The 22996-nt window shown below is 39.8% G+C and overlaps 1 protein-coding gene across 8 annotated transcripts in view; it reads right to left on the reverse strand.

The window, feature by feature from the left end:
* The window catches only part of ADAM28 (ADAM metallopeptidase domain 28), a 74655-nt gene extending 52553 nt beyond the window's left edge, over positions 1-22102 (reverse strand). For 4 of the 8 annotated variants that reach the window (XR_009259054.1, XR_009259052.1, XR_009259051.1 and 1 more), the window contains exons 1-6: positions 21941-22102; positions 16080-16183; positions 9359-9435; positions 6239-6317; positions 4701-4777; positions 2497-2689 (exon numbers count right to left, since the gene is read on the reverse strand). Coding sequence is in view for 3 of the 8 variants with exons in the window: in XM_058720292.1 (XP_058576275.1) it covers positions 2497-2689; positions 4701-4777; positions 6239-6317; positions 9359-9435; positions 16080-16183; positions 21941-21995 (585 nt within the window). In the remaining 5 variants the exon portion in view is untranslated. The remainder of the gene's footprint in view (positions 1-2496; positions 2690-4700; positions 4778-6238; positions 6318-9358; positions 9436-16079; positions 16184-21940) is intronic. The other 4 variants (XM_058720292.1, XM_058720290.1, XR_009259050.1 and 1 more) reach the window with 3 other exon arrangements.
* Between the last annotated feature and the right edge of the window lie 894 nt (positions 22103-22996).

Here is a 22996-nt window from a genome sequence, read left to right on the forward strand (position 1 = left end):
GAATTAACTATGATGAGAGGCTCAGAATACCCGAACTAGCAGGGATATCGGTGATATTCTAGTCTGACCCCTTCATTTTGCCAGAATTTAAATGACTGCACAACTAATAAGTGTGCTGGAACTAAAACCAAAGTCTTTGGATTTTTTTGAACCATGGACTCTTCCCGCTCTCCTGCCCTGAAATAGAGAAACTCTGACTTCCGCAACCTCCCAGTGTTTTATTCATGTTGTTTTTGTTTTTAAGTAGCCTTTCATTCCTCTCCCAGTGAATACCTCCTTCCTTAGCAATGGTGCAATGTCCAGAGCTACCATGGCACCTAGTCTGCTCTTTTATTTTTATTTTTTAAATGTTTATTTTTGAGAGAGAGAGAGAGAGAGGAGGGGCAGGGCGGGGGGGAACAGGGGACAAAATCTGAAGCAGGCTCCAGGCTCTGAGCTGTCAGCACAGAGCCTGACGCAGGGCGGGGCTTGAACTCCTGAATCAGGAGATCATGACCTGAGCAGAAAATTGGACGCTCAACCAACTGAGCCACCCAGGTGCCCCTCTGCTTGCTTCTCCTTAGGCAGAACTGGATCTCTTTCCCACATTCCAAGCTTCCCTAGTTTCTGTTCCCTTTTCTCCACTAAACCACGACAGCAAAAGACACATTTCATAGTGGATTTTGCCACTGACAAGTAGCAGATACATTATTCATACTAACTGATAAACTATCAAAGTTTATCATGTTGCATTTCAGGAAGTGCTTGTCTTTTAACAGGTAAATAAACTTCCATGAGCAAGACTTCCAGGCGTCATCTAGTGAGCTATGCACTTCCCTCCCACCCTCCACAGGAGCAGCACATTCATTTAGCACCTAACCCCACCACCAGTGCTGGGGGCACCAGGCATAAGGCAGTGAACCAGACATGGCCCATGGGCTTAAGCAGCTCCCAGTAGACAGGCATAGGGCTATCAGGTGGTGATCTTAGTGCTACTCGAAGGAGTAAATGGAGTGATGGGATATTGAGTGACAAGGGAGTTATTTCAGAATATATGGTTAGTTCTGAAGACTTGGTCGTGCAGCAGACATTATTAATGAAAATGAGAAACCAGGAAAGGGAAGACACATTGGAAGATAATTCCAGCTGAGGAAAAAAAAAAGTGAACAAGACTCTAAAGCGAATTGATATTGGCATGTTGAAAGCACAGAGAAAAAAGGTTGTGTTTGTCAGAACATAATGGGGGAGGTCATCGGTGGGTGGGGAGCAGAAGGTAGGTGAGGTTACGGAGGGAAGCGGGGCCCTAACCATTTGGGGTTTGTAACTCCTGTAACCCTCTCCTCTGTTTGACCACTAAGTATTAGAGGCTGTCATTAAAGCTCAACCCTTTGCTTTATCCAGGCAGTCTTCCTAGGGAATCACAATGTTATACTATATTCTACTGCCATGAGCTTGAAATTATGTGGCATCGGTAGCTTTTTACGTGTTCTGCCTTACTTAAATGGGAACCCTGCACTAATTACTATCAAACGTGTATCTCCAGTCTTGGCCTCTTCCCTAAAGGCCAGACTCTTATAATTAACTCCTTACTTCACGCATCCATTCGAATGTCCACAACTTAACGTGGTCAAAATTACAACCACCGATTCCCAAACTGCAGACAAAATCTGCTTCTCCCTCATTCTCCCACCTCAGTTAACAGTACTCCCATTCATCATTTGCTCAGGCCAAAACCTGGAAATAATCCTTGAGTCTTCGTCTCTAGGAGTGGTTCCTCTGGGTTCCTAGATACCATATCACGGGTAGAATTTAAACCCCCAGCAAAGTGAACTCAAATCAAACCCAGTGGATTGAGATTTTCTTTTATTCAGACCACCTCTGCCCCGTGCTTAATGGATTCTGAAAACAGAAGACACGATTAGATATAGTGTCTCCGGAAGGAAAGGAGAGTAATTATGGCAGTGACCTTTTAGATCCACCTGTGGCTTCAAACAAGCCATAGTCACTTTTCTTCTGCGACCGGAAGATGAATTCATGCATGTAAGAGTATTCTAAATTCCTCTGGACACATCCTGTGTTTATTTTTGCTCACTGCTACATCCCCAGCACCCATGGCAGCACTCCAAGAAAGAAATCTGTTGAATGAGTTCATTCACGAAGACGGCAGGATATTTAACGTCAAAGTAATACTTTAGACTTGTTGTGGGTTGTAGCGTTGGCAAAGGTGTCTTTTCCTAGAGGGCAAGCATCATATTTACACTTCATTTTGACCTTACGCATCGATAGGTTTTAACCTTATGCATTTTAACCTTATGCATAATAGTCGATCCGTAAATACCTATTAAATAAATCATCAATGTACAACAAGATGTTAGTGTTTCTAGAGCCTACTATAGGGCTACTAGTTCGACAATGACTATCGAGTTTCCATTAATCGCAACTACTGAGACTGGAAGACGGGGCAACCCGGACGAGATACATGAGAGCGCTGCAAATAAAAAATAAAAATATACATACCACCAGACTGGTGGCAGGTGGAACCACATTCTGCCGAGATCCGTGTACCCACAATATGTCATCCACCCCGCAGGTGCTGTTAGCCTTCTTTTCCTCAGGATCATATCTGAAGAGTGCATGTTCTTGTGCATCCTGATTTGTGGGGCTTAAAGGTTCAATGAAGTACCTTTGATCTCCCTGACTGAAGTAGCCTCTGGAAAACATGAGAACCCAGGCTTCTTAAAAAATATTCCTGCTTTTGAAAGCACTATAGACTTAGAGATCGCAAAAAGTTACCAACGCCGTATAATTTCAAGCTCACGGCCACGGAAAATAGGGTAACATTGCAGCTGAAGATACACCTAGAGATGACCTCGACTTATTTTTTCTATGAGGAAATGGGGCCTGTTGGAGAGAAGCGACTATTGTGATGTCACATAGCTCACCTGTTGTGTCAGAGCTGACACTAGAATGGAAATTTCCTGATTCTCACCCAGTGTTCTTCCAATTCTCAAGCCTTGTCTGCTCTAAAGGTGCCTGCAAATTAAGACTTTGGAGTCCTATAAGTAAGGATTAAAAATCTGGGTCCATAACTTTTTAGCTCTGATTCCATGGGAAAATTACCTAGACTCACACAGCCTCAGTTTCTCCTTTTATAAAATGAGAAAAGTACCTACCTATTAGAATGATTGTAAGGATTGAAGGACATAATATATAAAGCACTTGATCAACAAATATTATCAATTTCTTATCAATTATCCCTGCTGGAGCCCCAAGCTAAGATTCATTTCACCAATAGTTAGGGCTTTCCCATTATTCGTTAGTCATTGGATTAAGGGCAGACAGTAAGAAAGAAAAGAGTTGTGGTTTCTCCTCGTGTGGAGCTTATAGTCAAACAAGGAAGATGGATGTGGATCAAAGAGTCACATTTAACCCACAAGTACATATATTATATGTAATATTCATAATTACAGATAATTGCTAGGAAGAAAAAGCATAAGAATATATAGCAAGAGACTGGATTAAGTGTACATTGAATTAGAAGACAAGACTGGATGTGAAGAGAGAAGTAGACGGTTTGTTGCAATGATCTGCATAAAGGACCATGGTACCTTGGAGTAGGATGTGGCAATAGAACGAGAATGTATTGAATAATCTCAGTGAACATTTAGAACGTATAATCAATGGGGCTTGATAATGGATTCAAAGTGGGTAGTTGAGAGGCAAGAAATCATCAAGGAACCTAGGTTTCTGGATTGGGCAAGAAGTTGGTTGATTATGCCATTCACTGGCATAGGGACCACTGGAAGAACACCAGATTTGGGAGGAAATCATTAGTTTGATTTGGGGTTCATCAGGATTGAGATTTCATTAAGCTATCCAGATATGGAAGAGATGTGGAGATATGGAAGACGAAATTAGATAATCAAGTCTGGGCATCAGAAGAAATATCTCACTGTAGACAGATGCCTACAGAAGAAAATGATGTCATAGGCTTGGATAGGACAAGCTGAAGAGGGAATTTAGAGTAAAGAGAGAAGGTGGAGAAGAGCTCCTGTTTCCTAAGGATTCGAGCTCAAAAAAAAAACCAAAACCCTGTATTTTGAAAAAAGCAGACAAACAAACACACTTCTGCAAGTAATTCAAATGTGTAATTTACAAACTACTATCAAGAGACCTGTTTCCAAACTGAGGGTTGATGGGGGGGTGGGAGGGAGGGGAGGGTGGGTGATGGGTATTGAGGAGGGCACCTTTTGGGATGAGCACTGGGTGTTGTATGGAAACCAATTTGACAATAAATTTCCTATATTGAAAACATAAATAAATAAAAATAAAAAAAGAGACCTGTTTCCTTCAAATTTCAAAATTCTTGAGCCCTTAGGATTCATACTTAACTACAATACAATTCATTATATTTGAGATTCTTCAGCTTTATTAAAACACACACACTCGGGGCGCCTGGGTTAAGCGTCCGACTTCAGCCAGGTCACGATCTCGCGGTCCGTGAGTTCGAGCCCCGCGTCAGGCTCTGGGCTGATGGCTCGGAGCCTGGTGCCTGTTTCCGATTCTGTGTCTCCCTCTCTCTCTGCCCCTCCCCCGTTCATGCTCTGTCTCTCTCTGTCCCAAAAATAAATAAAAAACGTTGAAAAAAAATTAAAAAAAAAAACACACACACACACGCACCCATCACCGCAGATATACACAAACCATTCTTGAAGCCTTACCTTAGGCCCTTACACGTGCTGATGCTGGCATCAGAAACTTTCTCATTAATGACATGTCCTTGGTAATAACAGTCATCCTAAACAAGAAAAAAAAAGAGTGTTGTAAAGGAAAGTGTGTGTGTTCTTAGATCCACTCCTAAATCTGAATTTGCAATCTGGCAACAAGATCTATAATATTTTCAAATCCTTTTATGCTGAACGACAGTCAACTTAGAGATACAAAAAAAAAAAAATGGTTAAGAAGCTTTTGATGGTTAAAACCTTTAATATTTAGTTAATTAGCCCAATGCTTAAAGAACATTTGTTAAATGTTGGTGTAAATATTAAGTCTTGCAGAAAAAAGGGTAACAGGGGTGAATTCAGTCTGGAAGAAACAACATGCAGATGAAAATTGAAAACCCAAGTCCCCAAAACATCAATATCCTTTCCCTGGGCTGATTGCTCATTAATTATTTTTTCTGACACCTACAAGCTCTTTCCAATGAATAGGTTTTCCAGATTGTGTTGTTGTTTCTCGATTCATTCAAAAAGTTTCAGCAGATTAACTGCATTAGTATGACATCTCTGCTTCCATTTGGAGCAAAATGCCCAACTGTAGCACTTTTCCATATGGATGTACTTTAATCAAGCACACCTTTCTGCTTTGGGACCGATGAGTATTGACCCACATAAATGTCTGTGCCATCACTATGAGGAGAATGAGTGAAAGCCTTCCAAAAGTAAAATGGAGCTCAGAAAAGATGGAAATGATAAAATACCCCTCACACTACTTAACACAGTTGCCTTCTCTAAATAGGAGTTAAGAGTAAAAAAAGTATTTACAAAAAAACAGAATTCTACAGTTCTGTCATTGAGGAAATAGTCTTGAGATCAAGAGACTATACAATCCAGTGAGGTGATTGGCATTGACTAAAATCATGAGATGTAGGGGCGCCTGCGTACCTCAGTTGGTCGAGTGTCAGACTCTTGATTTTGGCTCAGGCCATGATCCCAGGGTTGTGGGATCAAGCCCTATGTTGGGCTCTGCACTGAGTATGGAGCCTGCTTGGGATTCTCTTTCTCTCCCTCTTCCCCTACCCCCTGTTCTCTCTCTCTCTCTCTCTCTCTCTCTCTAAGAGAAAGAAAGAAAGAAAGAAAGAAAGAAAGAAAGAAAGAAAGAAAAGAAAAGAAAAGAAAAGAAAAGAAAAGAAAAGAAAAGAAAAGAAAAGAAAAGAAAAGAAGTGGAAAAAAAAAAAGGACACAAGACGTATTCAATTTTTCACTCTTCTAATGAAGATGAGAGACTCCTGCCTACTCTCCTAGAAGGAGCCCCTGAAGGCTGGAAAGGGTTACCATGGGTCTTGACCATGGGTCAAGAAATGCGTTTGTTCTTGTCAAACCGTACGAATATTGGAGGATCGATTAAGAAATTACTACTGCTGGAAAAGGCCCCAATGTCGTAAATGCTTTCACTTTCCCTGTTTGTATGGCAATGACACTGCCTTTGGGTGTGTGAGTCATACCCTGATTGACAATGAATCTAGGATATTCTATTTTACCATGATCTGTGGGCTGGTGGTGACCTCCCCTCCAGTGGAATTATAATGTGTTTCCGTGTAACCTGGTGCAAGGAGACCCCTGAAGAAAAAAAGAAAAATAAATTCATGGTTACTCACGCTAATTGAAAAGTCCAGTGATCAGGGGTGCCTGGGTGGCTCAGTCTGTTGAGTGTCCAACTTCAGCTCAGGTCATGACCTCGCGGTTCATGGGTTCGAGCCCCATGTCGGGCTGTGTGCGGACAGCTCAGAGCATGGAGCCTGTTTTGGATTCTGAGTCTCCCTTTCTCTCTGCCCCTCCCCCGCTCACATCTCTCTCTCTCTCTCTCTCTCTCTCTCTCTCTCTGTCTCTCTCTCGCAAAAATAAACATTTAAAAAAATTTTTTTAAAAAGTCCAGTTATCAAAATGAAAGCTTTCACTGGATGCGCAGGAATGTTCTAGCTCCTGAGCTCATCCTCCTAACCCCTCAAGACTAATACAAGCATGAAGACTGAGAGGGCCAGAGATATTCCTGACTAGCATGGAACAGTATCTGCTTTTTCATCAGACTTTTATACTTATTTAGGGGAGATAAATTTCCATTTCCAAATGGAAGTGAGAAGGGTAGAGTTGATAAAAATGACTAAAAAGGGCAGCGTCCCTCACCAGTTTACGATAACTACATTTTCGCCAGTCCTTTTCAGTTCCCAGCGACTGCTAACAACCGTAGCAGTGAAAGTCTATTGGGAACTGACCTGCATTTGGTAGGTAGGGCCCTTCCAGAATTTTGACCGAGCTTTTTTGAGTTCTTTCAATGACTCACCAGCACATAAGAGTCTGGATATACCTTTTTTTTTTTTTTTTAATATTTTTTTAACGTTTATTTATTTTTGAGACAGAGAGAGGCAGAGCATGAACGGGGGAGGGTCAGAGAGAGAGGGAGACACAGAATCGGAAGCAGGCTCCAGGCTCTGGGCCATCATCAGCCCAGAGCCTGACTCGGGGCTCGAACTCATGGACCGTGAGATCGTGACCTGAGCCGAAGTCGGACGCTCAACCGACTGAGCCACCCAGGCGCCCCTGGATATACCTTTTAAAGAGGCGGGGTGGGGAGAAAAGGAAGTAACTAGTAGGTGTAAAATGCCGTCTTTATACCAGCCACTGAGTTACACACTTTACATGGATCATTCATTTCATCCTTTCTGAAGTCTTACGTGGTAAATATGACTCACATTATTTTCCAGATGAGATTATGATAGGGAAAAATCTGTTATAAGGTGGCCGACAGGACTGATAGGGAAATTCCAGTCCCTGCCCAAAGACTCCCCTTCCCAGTTCCTCTTCCTACCCCTTTTGCCACACTGGCCAAATTACTACTAATGCGGAATGCGGAAGTCACAGACTATAAATTGTTCCCTCTGCTTACGAACTCAGACCTCTGGAGAGTGATCTTCTCTGAGCCCGCCGCTGTGAAATAAACCTCCTGCCTTCCGAGATCCCTGAGTGCCGCTTGGTTCTTCGGCTGGGTGGATCCAGGCCAGGTTCCATAACAATTACACAGTTCCAGTGGCAAAGGATCATATCTAGGTCTGCTTCAAGTCCACACCTGTACTATTTCCCCCCTGCCACGTGATTTCCAAACTCCAGGCTGTTGTGAAGTTTTGCAAAAGGCAAAGAGTCTATTTGAATGAAAAAAAATCTTGCTGTACTACATAGGATAATTAAAGGATTGAAAGAGCTTGAAAGCACAGAATTCAGTGGGGAAACTACGTTTGAAATAGTCAAGATGTAGGATGATCAAGATCTGGGCAAGAGCAGAGGCCATGAAATTTGCAAGAAATGTTGCCTGTGGCCGGGGTGAATAAAGAGAATGAGGAGCACGAGGACAACGTAATTGCATGAGAAAGTGGGCGGGTTAGTGTGTAACTGGGTGGGAAAGAGCACTGGTGTTGGAATCAGGAGAGCCCAATTGGTCCTAGGGGTTATTTCACTTAGATACATCTTGGGGCCCCTGGGTGGCTCAGTCGGTTAAGCGGCCGACTTCGGCTCAGGTCATGATCTCCCGGTCCTGAGTTCAAGCCCCGCGTCGGGCTCTGTGCTGACAGCTCGGAGCCCGGAGCCTGTTTTGGATTCTGTGTCTCCCTCTCTCTGACCCTCCCCCATTCATGCTCTGTCTCTCTCTGTCTCAAAAATAAATAAACGTTAAAAAAAAAAAATTCAACTTAGATATATATTTTTTTCCTGATGGAAATGACTGCGAATCGTTTCAAAACCTAATCTTTCAGGGGGCACCTGGGTGGCTCAGTTGGTTAAGTGTCAGACTCTTGATTTCAGCTCAGGTCATGATCTCGAGGTTCATGGGATCAAGCCTCACTGTCAATGCAGAGACTGCTTAGGATTCTCCTCTCTCTCTCTCTTCCCCTCCTCAGCCCATGTGCTCTCTCTGTCTCTCTCTCAATAAATAAACAAATCTAATCTTTCAGTACTAGTAAATAGAATACAATAATGTCATATAATTTCACTCATATGTGGAATTTAAGAAACACAACAGATGACCATAGGGGAAGGAGAGGAAAAATAAGTTACAAAGAGAGAGGGAGGCAAACTGTAAGAGACTCTTAAATACAGAGAACAAACTGAGGGATGCTGGAAGGGTGGTGGGTGGGGGGTGGGCTAAATGGATGATGGGCATTAAGGAGGGCACTTGTTGAGATGAGCACTGTGGATTATATGCAAGTGATAAATCACTGGGTTCTACTCCTGAAACCCATACTACACTGTATGTTAACTGACTTGAATTTGAATAAATAAATTTAAAATTAAAATATTAAAATAACAAAATAATGTAGGGGAAGGTCTAGAAATCTGCCTTTTCCTTGAACTTGATAAAATGTATATCTGCTTGTACCTCATTCACTGTGTTTTATCACTAGAAGAATTGAAACACTAATAAACTATTGTTTTGCTCAATGTAAACCATTTCAGTAGGAACATATATTCACCCAACCCCGTGGGCCAGTCGAGAGAAAAAGCTTATTAGCCGAGGTTTTTGAGAGCCTTAAGCAGAAACAGACTCATTCAGCACAGTTTCCACCTGCTAACGTTTTGTTGGTGAGGGTAATGTGAGAAGTAAAAACACTTACTTGCTTTTTTTCAAGTAAAGCACTGCAATTTTCCCATTAACTGTCATTTCATACTTCAATTCAGTTTCAAATTTTTCCTGCAAAAATGCACAAACATTCGCTGGTAGTTATAAATACACAAATAATTGGTTTGGCTGCGTTCATCTTTTAAGCATCAGCAAACAATGCCTGCTTTCTTTAGCAGTAGTCCATATAATAACAAATGTCTGCTTCTGGCCTCTTTTAACAAATCACACAACTCTGCCACCTGAATGGACAAATTACCTGAGACCTGTATATCCATCCATCTATCCATCCATCCACCCATCCACCCATGCATTTTACAAATATTATTTCAGTTATAGGCATGATATATACAAATATTATTTGAGTTATAAGCATGACTCTATTTGGTTCCGGAAATTCAACTCTAAGCAAGAAAAAATTGATGCCAACTGTCAGGAAGCTTAAAATCTTGTGGAAATACAGATAATAAAAATGATTTATATGATAAGGGACATAAATATGAATGCAGTGTAGGGTGTCTAACATCTTAAGGTCAGAAAAGGCCTTCCTGAGGAAGTAACATGTAAGCCGAGACATGAATTAGCCAGGTGAAGCAGGGTGGGGAAGTTATTTGAGAAGAAGGAATAGTAAGCACACAGACCCAGAGACCTCAAAGACTCTTACTGATGATTTTTGGTCTGGAGGTCTTCTCAAGGCTAAATGGAAGCTAGAATATGGACAAAACAACAGAAATATGTATCCGAAAGCAGAAAGAAGTCATCAGGAAGAAAATAAGTCTTAGGAGTTCAGAATGGGAAAGTATTACCTCAAATAAACCTCATGGAGAAAAGGAGAATGGTTGGAAATTGAGACTTTTTTTTTTTATATACAAGAGGAGACCGGACTGTACAGCAGTGTGTTAAAGAAGATGTTATTGTGTACTGAATGTTGATTCTGTTCTATAAAACAGTGAATCTAAAAACTCCCTGCGGAGTGCCAGGACATTGTTATTAAAGAGATCTAACTACGGCAGACCGAATATGACTGAGTGCGGTTTTCTCTGCTTTTCTTCTCTCCTCCGTCTCCTGGCCATAGCAATACCTGAGCTCAGCAAAGGACAATAGTGAGTTTGAGCCTCCAGATCAGGAGGATTGCGCTGGGGTTTGCCACCTCCAAAGTCAACCATTATGGCCCACATTCCCTTTAAATGATCAATTATTGGAGTCTTCTCTGAAGTCAAAAACTCCTAAGTACAATGTGTGGATCTAGATGAGGAGAGGCTGCTGTAATTCACTTCATGTTTATAAACACCAGGAGCTGGGGGGGGGAAAAAGCCTGAGGGTTGAAAATAAAAATTATAGGGAATCATTGTAACCACTTATTATTCAGGTTTAAGAAAGGCCAGATGGAATTAAAATATTTGGAGGATAGTAAATGTAATCTTCTACCCAGAAGAGGCTTCCAGATATGCATTTCCTGTCAGCAATGGATTTTTGCAGATTTTCACCTAAAATTTATTTGGTGGTGGTTTTAGAAAAGATTGCTTTTGGACTGGAAGTTTTAGCCAACACTAGCATAGAAATTATAGATGAAAGGAAACAGCAAGGAAGAAAACAAGTCTTTATGAAAGAGGGTGTTCTAGGTGATGTTATAACTGTACTTTCCAAGTAGAAGTCCATGGTGGAAAGCAATGCCTGCTAATAAAAAGCGTATCCTACTTGTATACAACCCGGGTCCTGAACTATGGGTTAGGAGAGGAAAGATGCACCTTGATTTGGACAGTGTCCACTAGATGGAAATTATTTGGAGCCCAGTGAATAAGGTTAGCTGGCCATAAGGACATACAAATAAACACTTCCTCCAGGAGAAACACCATCCATGGGTAAGGTTTAGTGGGTGGATTGAGAAGGCCACCATCCTGGACGTTCCTGGGATGGGAGCAAGAGGATGAAGTCAAGATGATGCCCATGCACACAGAAAATAAATAGCCAAGGAAGCCCTCGAAGTCCCAGGGAGGTGTGGTTCCAGTAATACAACTGTTGCCATGACATACAGTAGTCTGAGGCCTCCAGAAACTCTGGTGGACCCAGCTAAGGCCTGAAATTGTTCCCAACATAAGGAAGGTACTGTGCCGCCAGATGTTTTATTTTGTGACATGAGCCAACAGCCTGGCAGTTTTGGCCTCGAGGGAAGTGTGTGGGCTCTATAGGCAGACTCCTGGGAAGATAGGAATTACCTTTGAATATTAAGTTCCCAGCACCCGGGACCTTAATTAAGTACTTACTGAATACATTTCTATGCAGATATATGGGCAATATATTCCAGTTACACTAATTCATGGATGTGCCCATTTGTTCATTTGTTTATTATCCATTTGCTCATTTATTCAACAAATAGTTATTCAGTTTTCCTTATTCCATGCATACGCAGCATAACCAAAAATACAATAATGAAAAAAACATGCAAGTTTCTACTCAGCCCCTGAGTATTCCCTCCAGAAAATTTTTCAGAGGACTATTTCATGATGCCAGGCATGATGAAGTCAGAAAGATGGGGCCATGCTCTTGGCACAGCTGAAGGTAAAGCCAGTGCCTCTGTTCTCTAGACCAGTAGAGGGCACAGTTGATTAATAGTACGTATGTTGTTGATAGTGCTGCTATTAAACATCGGGGTATATGTGCCCCTATGAATCAACACCCCTGTATCCTTTGGATAAATAAACAATAACCGAATTACAGAAAGAGCCCAAATGTCCATCAACTGATGAGTGGGTAAAGAAGGTATAGATAGATAGATACGGATATAGATATAGATACACACACACACACACACACACACACACACACAATGAAAAACCTCTCAGTGATGAAAAAGAATGAAATCTTGCCATTTGCAACAACATGGATGGAACTGGAGGGTATTATGCTAAGTGAAATAAGCCAGGCAGAAAAAAGACAGATATATCTTTGTGTTCATATGTGGAATTTGAGAAACTTAACAGAAGACCATAGGGGAAGGGAAGAAAATATAAGTTACAAACAGAGAGGGAGACAAACCATAAGAGGCTCTTAAATACAAAGAACAAACTGAGGGTTGATAGGGGTGGGAGGCAGGGTAGGAGGGCAGGGAAATGGGTGATGGGCATTGAGGAGGGCACTTCTTGGGATGAGCACTGGGTATTGTATGGAAGTGATGAATCACAGGAATCTACTCCCAAAGCCAAGACTACACTGTATACACTGTATGTTAGCTAATGTGACAATAAATTATTAAAAAAAATAAAAAAATATTTAAAAAATAATAATAAGTATACAAGTCCTCATCTTCCCTGCTTTGAGAAGTGATTAATTTCACTGAGAATGTATATAACATCTTCAGGGTGTAGAGATCCCTTCCGTCACATGCATTCCAAATTCTAGTTATTTTGAATAATTGCTAATCAATTCTTTGCACTAGGAGGACCAATAGTCTCAATGCAGAAGCCACAAAGAGAGCTTCTTTTTTTTTCAATATATGAAATTTATTGTCAGATTGGTTTCCATACAACACCCAGTGCTCATCCCAAAAGGTGTCCTCCTCAATACCCATCCCCCACCCTCCCTTCCCTCCCACCCCCCATCAACCCTCAGTTTGTTTTCAGTTTTTAACAGTCTCTTATGCTTTGGCTCTCTCCCACTCTAACCTCTTTTTTTTTTCCTTCCTCTACGAAGATAGCTTCTAACAACTTGGCTTATTTGTATAACAGAGTTCTTATTGGCCATAAGCTGTATGTGAACAAAAAGGGAAGATTCTGTGGAAGGGAAGAGAATGTGCCTGCTGTGTGTTAGATAGACAAGGAGGCCCTGGCTTCTATGGTCTGTGCTTGTGAAACAAGTGTCATGGCAGAACTCAGCAAGCCTGACCAGGCAGGACTGAAATATCAGACATGCAGCAGCACAGGACCTTATATTTGTAGACAGAACACATTCATAGGGACGTGAAAAAAGCCCCATGGTATGATCGCCACCTAGAATACAGGGCATTGTTAAATCTGAATTCCAGATAAAGTGAATAATTTTTAAATACAAGCATGACCCACATGATATTGGAGATGACGTATACAAAAAAAAAGCTTTCATTGTTTATCTGACATCCAAATTTAACCGGGTGTCCTGTATTTTTATTTGCTAGAATCTGGTGATTCTATACACAGTCGTCCAGGCACTGTAAGAATGAGAGCTAGACATCTGTGACGAGGGAAAGGAGGTGAGATTCTGAAATATCAGAGGATGAAAACAGTGACTGGGAAAAGCAGATCAATGCCTTTGGAATGTTTCTTCAGCCAGGAATTGTTTTTAGTGGTTTTTAATGGTTTGATCACATTCTTGCTGGCCGGTACCTCAAAGGCATCAACCAGCATCTGAGAACATCAATGCTAGTTGAATAATACTAAAAGGCAAACATGATTGAGTTACATGTATTTGTGAGATGGTCGGGAGCATTCAGTCCTCGCCCTGTCACATTCTTCATGGCTAATAACATGTTGCCTCCTACTGTCGACAACTGAAGGCAGCAAGGAGACTCTTGCAAATATACTCCACAAAACGACAAAAATAAAAATAAAATTCACCCTTTAAAGAAACATTAAAGCCCTCCAATCGTTTAGGCACATTTCCCTTTGGTTGTCTATGGAATTTGGTGTAATGTTTTTATTTCCTCCAAAAGGTACGATTGATGTGTTCTGTGGGGATTTCTTTGAATCAATGAACATTTATGGAATACCTTCCATAGGACACGTTGACAGGTGAGGGTAAGGAGGAGCAGAGGCATGTTAAAGGTAGAAAAAAACTTTTTTTTATTGACGTGGGCAGTTTCAACCCAGATGAGAAGATTAAACTTATTCTCACAGTCACTTGGACACACACACACATACACACACACGATAATGATAGTGAAATCAATATTAAGAGAAAATCAAGAGCCAAATGGTGTAACATTGACCATTCCTGAAGCATGACTCCAGGAAAAGGATCAATCAGTACATATACAAATATTCCATGTTTACTTTACAAGAATAGAATATGAACTGGGTGTTACAAATGGGGAGAACATGTTAAATAGAAAAAAAAAATCCATAAGAAGGGCCGAGTGGTAGAAATAAACATATTACCAAGAAAGGCTTTGAGATTACCAAAGCTGACTAAAAAGGAGGTTGTGTTGAGAAGCAGAAAGATAACAAAACGGCTTAATAAATCATTATATTAAGCAAAAGAGCCATGACAGTTAGTCAGAAGTAGAAGGTGGTGAGTTATATAAGACAGTGCCATAGCATAATCATGAGCAGGGAGTTAATTGCATCCTGCTTTGCTTTGCACGTAAGTCTTCTCCAAATAGCCATATAAAATAAGCATTCCTATTATTATCTCAATTTTAAGATGAAAAAATTGAAGCTCATCAGTGTCTAACAGAGAAAATTAACAAAGTTAAGATGTGAATATAAACAAGACTTCTGAATTCGGATCCTTCACACTTTTACTATGAATCAAGAAAACATAAGGCTTATACAATCCGTGAATCAAGTTGTGGACTAGAAAAATAATGTATTGGCAAAAAATATCAAGCACATTGTATCAACTGCATCCATCCACTCAATTCTTCCAAAACTTAAGATTGATCATCTAATAGGTGTCAGTAATTATTCTAGAGTTTTTCAACAAAATAAATTGTTCAAAAGCTTAAATTTGTTTTATGGGAGATTCACTTTAAAACACTGGACATGTATTAACTTTCCTCAAAATATTCAGTGACAAAAGGTATCTGGTGTTTTTAAGAGAATACTGAAAAGCATTTGAAGAGGGCCATACTGATGAGGAACCCAGTGCATACAGGTCCCATTTAAATTTACCAGAAACATTTTGTTGAGAGAGAATAATTTCAATAAACAGGGTCTCCTATGGGTTCTGCTATTATAAACATGTTTGCTTTAGAAGAAATCATCTGTGGGGAAGCTTATCCAGTGGGGGGGATATGTACTCCCAGTGAATTGCATCTTACAATATTTCTACAAGTTATTATTTATGTCTCATTTATCTGTATTTTTCCTGTCTCCTAGCAGAAGACTCCTGAATGCAGGTAATGAGAAAACTGTTGAATGTATCATCATGTTTTAGCTTTTAGCTTTTGACTGAGAGACTGTGTTGTTTCATTAAGTAGTAAGAATTCTACAAACTTTAATAACTTTCTCTTTAGGAAAGACAAAAATAAATTTCATGTTTAATTACAGTAATTCATCTTAACTTAATATGCATATATATATATATATATTAATTGATTCACAATATTTTATTTTCTACTTCAGTTTTAATGTTCATGGTTTTGTTTGTACGTGTGTACATAGATATGCAGATGATCGATAAGTAGATAATAGATAGATAAAATAAACTGTATCTCATTTCTTTGGAAGTACACAGAATTAGAAATTACCATAAAAGTATTAAGGTTTACTCTCTGTGTGACCTTGGACAGTTTATTTCAACCGTCAGAACCTTAATCTGCAAAATGAGGATCAAAAATAGAACATTGAGTTATTGTGACGATTAATAAAAATAATATAGGTCAAATAACAAATGAAAAAGTCTCTATATAAATATAAATATGTGTATATATTTATATATTAGAGTTATATATCTATATGTATACCACCTGTAAATATATGCATTTTTTTTTTCAAGACTCTTCGTTAAGTCAAAAGAAGTACCTGTTGTTCTGGCTTCTTGACCTCTCTTTTATGTAGTGAATGAAGTCTTCTGGGATAAACCACTTCATAGTTCTTCACTCCAGAGAGTTCTTTTATCGCGTTTACTGAGGAGGGAAAAAAAGGTAAGAACAGATTGAGTGAAGCAGAAGAAATAAACAAGCCGGTCGGTAATAATTAGCCGTATTGCATTTCGGCAATAATGCCACACACAGAGGCTTAACTGAGTTTTATGCCAGAGTGATTTAAGAGTAGAGAGACAAAATCAGAAACCCACCCTTCCTCTCAGATCTTTAGCCTAGACCTTCACATGCATCCCCACTGAAAGCTTGCAAGTGTATCTCTATTTGGTGAAAGTATTTTTTTTGGATTTTTCCATTTCTCTTTGCTACCTTGAATCTTCTGCGGAGGAACGTAGCAAGCAATACAGGCCAGCACAGGAAGGCAGAAACCAAACTAATCTTCTAAGACAATCTTCTATCAGTGTCAGCATAATTGAGTAGAAGTACTCTGAAAACTACACAGTGTTACAAAAATGAAATCAATGATGTATGCCATTTCTGATTCTAATATTTTTTCGTATTGTCCAATAGCAATATTCTACATTAACGAAGAAAACTATGATGCAGTAATAAAGCTCCAATGCCAGCTCCATAGAATGCTTGGCTTTTGCAATACAGGTAAATTTATTTTTGCATACAAAGCATGAAAAGAATAAAAATTAGAGAAGCAAACAATTAGAGCACTATTACTGGTCCGGAAGGGAACTTTGAGCCTGGAGCCATATGGAAAGACAATTGAACAGTTACCTCATCCAACCTTCTATCTATATTTTGAATTCTCATCTCAGCATTGTTTCTACAAGTTATTTTTGAGATGAATTCAGTTTTCCGAAAACTAACACTGAATTTTCTATTTTCTTTTTTATTTTCCCACTTGATGGAGTCCTTCCTCCGTGTAGAATAGTGTCTAAGTAAATGTCAATAGGTCAGCTCTTTGGTTTCTGAAGGGGCTACTGGTCTACCCAGAATATAGATGCAGTAGAAACCAAAAATCAAAGTATGGGCCCAGGCTGGCAATTTACTAACACTGTGGTCTGGAAGGGTTTTAGTTCTCTGGGTAATGACTAGAGTGCTTTCTAAAGATAATCCCAACTTATTAAAGCACTCAAACCTAAATTCTATGGTAATATAAATTTATATTATTTTTTGATCTTTTAACAAATAACATTGAGTATTTTTTGTCAGTCATATTGGGTGACTTGCACGCTTATCCCAAAGATGTACCAGAGAGTATTTTTTTAAATGTTGTTTAGAAACTAAAGCAGAAGCTTTAATTTTTTTTAATGCTTATTTATTTTTGAGACAGAGAGAGACAGAGCACGAGTGGAGGAGGAACAGAGACAGAGAGGGGAACATGGAATCCAAAGCAGGCTCCAGGCTCTGAGCTGTCAGCACAGAGCCCGACGCAGGGCTTAAACTCACAGACCGCAAGATCATGACCTGAGCCGAAGTTGGATGCTCAACTGACTGAGACACCCAGGCGACCCTAAAGCAGAAACTTTAAAAAATTCCTAGTTATGTCCATTTTCTTTTATCATTTTAGGATGGCTAAATGCACTTGACCACTTAAGAGCCATTGGCTAAATCTCATCAGGTAGAAACCAGTCCATTAAAGGGATATGCAGTAGCTTTTCTTTCAATGAGATTTACTCTTAAAAACATTTTGAAAACATTTAAAATCATGGAATCAACCCTAGGATACTGGAACTTTGGGTTTGGTTCTAATTTTTTAATTGGTTAGAAAGAAGATTAAATGACCTTTAAGGACAGTTCATGTAGTCTATGGTTTTCTGCAAACAAATACCAAATTCTCTGTAATCTCTTTGAAGAGATGAGGATCATTTGGATAAAGTTTTAATTGGTTTTGATAAAATAAGTCTCATTACATAGACAAGACTTCAAGAACTAGATAAGATACCTCAAGACCTTCTTCTTGCTGTTGCAGAGATAATCACTGGGCATTTTTATTTCTATTTAATTTATTTTTTTGTAAAGGAAAATAATAAGTATTTATTAAAAAATTTTAGAGAAACTTAACAGAAACCCATGGGCGAGGGGAAGGAAAAAAAAAAAAAGAGGTTAGAGTGGGAGAGAGCCAAAGCATAAGAGACTGTTAAAAACTGAAAACAAACTGAGGGTTGATGGGGGGTGGGAGGGAGGGGAGGGTGGGGGATGGGTATTGAGGAGGGCACCTTTTGGGATGAGCACTGGGTGTTGTATGGAAACCAATCTGACAATAAATTTCATATATTGGAAAAAAAATTTTATAACAGAAATTAAAAAGCCTAAAGGAACATTAAATCGATCATTTTAGCATTGAGTTAAAATTTTCCTAATTATCATAATTATGTCAAAATAATAAGATGCCAAGAGGTTCAGAAAATTACTCTTGCCACAAATTAACTGACGGTATTGACACAATTCCCTGAAGCTTCTTGCAAACCTGTAATACCAAACAGGCCCACCATAAGGCAACCACATGCTGTCTTGTGGGTTATGTCCAATCAGTGCAATTAGTCCCATTAATATGGAGTTCATGAAGCCATATAGTCACCAATGTGCAGCCAAAGTAACTCTTCTAACAATGCTGTTTGAAAATTGGTTTTCATCCATGATACACTATTCCAAGAGTAAATATCAGCCCAAGTTGCCCTTGGGTCATAAAATAATAACTATCCGGCTGATTCTTTTTATCAAAGCAAAAAATGATAGCACACACACATTCCCCTTTCAGAAGGGGTGAGGGAAACAAGCCATCCGGCCAGTGCAAGTTTTCGTGACATATACACTCATCTCCATGCTTACTACTTAGTATCTAAATCTTAACATTTCATGAAATCGGAAACTACCAATTGACTTATATGAAGTCAAATATGTACATTAGCGGAGAAATTTACTTCCAGCTCTTTGATGGCTGCACACTTCCAAATGGCAAATAAAATCTATCAACAAAGAAACCAGAATACTTCTTTAAAAAGCCTCTGGCAACCTCTCACTATCTTCAGTGTGCAAGCAACAGATTTTCGGCTCTTCCCAAGCTCTTGCAACATAGTACATTCTCTACAGGAAACAGACTTTCTCTTAATGGCTCTTATTTTTGTGGGACCAAGAAGGCCCCTGAAAGAATGAGATTCAAATGATCACAGATTACACAAGTTAGAGATACACAGCAGACCGAAATATTGTTTGGCTCAATCATCCTTAAGGTTGATGGAAATGACGCAGCCTCCTCCCAGCTGAATAAAATCAGGCTAATTACTTGGAAGCCTGTGGAACAAACACAACTAACTGCCATCCTGGGATTACACAAATCCGAGATGTAACACAATATGTTTCTACTAATTCATTTTAGTACTCGCTTTCTCTCTCTCCCACAGAACTCACACGTTGGATTACTTCTGACCAGCAACACTAGATGGAGAAAAAACAAAACCATTATTTTGGATTGCCTGAGATAATTATTTTACTGTATATTGGTTTTAGAAAAGTGAATACTCATTGGCAAGATTAATATAACAGGCACTGGTCTGGATTGCCACATTCTGTTTTAATGTGTTTGGGGGCAATTTTGGAGTTTAGCACATTTGTATATAATATTTGGCATTTTCATTTTTGATCAAATCTGTTCCAAATCGTTTAAAGAATGTCTTTCCAAACTAAACACATGACATTAAGCCCTGGATCAGAGTTTATTCAATATTGACTTCAGATCTGGGCTACACTGCACCCCCTCAAACTCTGGTGATTTGAAGCTTAGTGTAGTAAAAGTGAAGGCAAACATCGAGGAAAAATGCATCCTCATTAAATCTATCATTTTGGCTATGAAGATTAAATTATAAATGCTTTTGAGGCTCATCTAGTCATTTTATGAAGATAAGAAAGAATTGTTAATTTGAAGCAAAATAATTTTAAAAAGTACTGTACCCTTTGGATATCCTGTTGAAATATATTAAAGAACTTTCTCTTTTGTCAGTGCGCATACATCTCACCCCCAAACAGCTGTTACATCCTTTTAAATATTTGGGTTTTTTCCTATGATGAAATCCTAGAAGTTATTTTTCTCAGGGGATTGCGAAGTGCGTACAAACAGCTGGCCTAATTATACTTCATTCTTTTATTTCATGTCTATGGAAACTGGGCACAAGTCATGGTCCGAGGCACATATTTTTTCTTTGCATGGTGGGGGCAGATCAACAAAAAGGAAGAGATGAGAAAATGAGAATTGCTTTATTTTTTACATTCTGGCTGGGAAAGAAATCCATGTAGGAATAATATCAGTGGGAATAATACTCACTGCCAAGGAGACAGTCTTGAAAATAAAAAACGGAAGGTAAAGTGGGGGGGAACTCTCTGTTCAAGATAGAAGATGGGGGGGTAACGGTCTGTCGGTCACCCTGTTCTCACAAGAGATACTGCAAACCCTCTGTCCCCACCACCAAATACTTGAAGACATCACGGTTTTAGGCATGGTTTCTAAGGAAGCTGTCCTTGGTGCCATGTTGTGAATGCAAAGACGAGAGAACAGAATCAGCTAGTATGCCCAATGTGGTGAAAAGCCTGTCATGTGGGTGGACTCCAGGATTAGCTGTTAATGGATCCTGCTTGATCTTTATGCTGTTCAATAAAGCTAGTTCCCAAGCAATTCTCAGGGTCCAACCAAGTGAGGGATCCCAAAGAATTTTTAGAGATAGCACTTTTGGAGACATGTAGGGAAAGAAGGTTTCTATTAAGGTTGACTCCCAAAGTAGAAATTGAAGTCAATAACTTAAATGCCCAGTACAGTTCTATATTTAATGATGTAAAGTAAAACTCTCACAAGCCTGGAAAAGAAATCAGAAACAGTGGGGAGGAGGTGGGGAGAATTACTTTTAGTGACCAAGTAGGGAGAGTGTGAGAGAGAAGAGAATGTTTCCCTCCCTAACACTATACTTCTTGTTGATGATCTGTTCCCATTCCTACGTCTCCACAAGCACTCTAAAACCCAAGAAAAGATTGAATGGGAAGGATTTTCACGCACCGAAGCTAATGTGGTGACTTAAATAAGCTCTGGAAATAGAAATAAGTTAAGGAAATGTGTTACCCAATTAAATTTAACCAACATCTAATTGGTGAATTTCTCAGAAATAGAGGGACATGCCAGAAGTGACTTACTACGGAGAAGTAAAATTTCTCTCCTTTTGAAGTCTTACATGTTTGATAACCAGCAAAATAGAAATAAATGATCCATTTAAGCTTAACGATAACCTTGTTTTGATCAGGTAATAGCACAATGCTTTAGAAAGATCAAGCTGGTCACCTGTTTATTCTTAATTAGTCATACTTATTATCACCAGTAATGGCAGGACCAAACATCAAAACGTGCACTCAAAGGGAACAGGACGAGCCAAACTGGTCCCTATAATTACAGCAGATACTTTCTGAAAGCCTTGTGCACAGCGGTAGCTAGTCAAATCCGCTGCGTCTTTACTGCTCTGAAAATGACAAGCGGGATTTGACGAATTCCACTTTGTGACACGAAGATCATATTCTCTGCTTCAATTAAGCTGTATGAAGTTTTCCCTTTGATGGCTATGTATTCCCATATCAGACATAGGAAAATGGATTCAAGTCGTCTCCTTCCCTCTCCTTTACATTGAGGGTTCACAGCAGTCACAGCCCCCCCCCCCAAAACAGCAGACTAAAACCAGCCCAACTGGTGAGTAAAATTGGTTTAAAAAAAAAAAAAAAGCTATTGAGAGAAGGTGAAAAGCAAGCAGTTCACTGGCGTATCTAACAGAACCCGAAAAGGAATTAAACACCGACCTGGAACTGGAGAAAGGAGGAACGTGACCGTGACCGTCAGAAGCCCCTGCAGCATGCTGGATGAGCCCAGGGGCAGAGCGCCTGCCCTTCTCGCTCAGGGTGCACTGCTTGATCTGTCCCTGACTCCTCTCAAGTGAGACAAAATGAAACTCCCAGGTTCATTCTTGTCTCTGCTTCAGGAAGTGTTTACTAAAGGTGTTGCACAACCCTGAAGCTGTTGTCCTGCAACAATGGCCCTGCAGGAGGAAGTTGTGGCTGCCTCCTGGCTCTAAGGCTCCTTTACCATAAGCTATTGTTTCTCTTTCGTGCTTCCCCACATTCCCCACTCTGGAGTAGTACATTTCCAGTATATGACTATAGCCCACGAAGCTACCTTGGGCTAACTGGCTTGGATGGACCTTGGTAAGTGTGCACATTTATTATGTATGTTATAAATGTATGCAAATTTTTATATATGTATTTGCTGTGTATTATATATGTATTGCTAAATATATGCTATGTTTACAGATGTATTTGCTATATATGTATTTGCAAATGGCATTCTTCCCGCACATACAGATGCGGTTCAGTGAAGCAATTTCTAATCCACTCCAATTACTAGATAAAATTCTCTTTTCCAGTTATCTTGTATTCTGTTCTCCCACAATGGTGCTCTCAGGGAGCTTGAGCCATCCTGAAATAAGAATGTAGGACAATACAAGCTCAAGGTTGTTCAGATCTCCAAGGGCATCTTCAGTATCATCACTAACAACGAGGAGTGGGAAAAAGCCTTATTAGATTCAAAGGACGTAATTTCCAGAAAAAACCTTGAGGGGCTGTCATTGGTGGTAGTGAGGCTGAGCAGGCATGTCCAGATAGCACAGTGTATGACTCACTAAATAGCTCGTGGTGAGCTCCCTTACTAAGTTCCAGGTCCTTGATACTTACGATCATATTAATTCTTATGACACCTCTGTATGATAAATGCCATCTTACCCCTATTTTGTTGATTAAAAACCTGGGATTTAAAAAGATAAAAGATTCAGGGGTGCCTGGGTGGCTCAGTCAGTTGAGAGT

This window comes from Neofelis nebulosa, chromosome 3 (assembly GCF_028018385.1).
Source record: "Neofelis nebulosa isolate mNeoNeb1 chromosome 3, mNeoNeb1.pri, whole genome shotgun sequence".
Classification (NCBI taxonomy): Eukaryota; Metazoa; Chordata; class Mammalia; order Carnivora; family Felidae; genus Neofelis; species Neofelis nebulosa.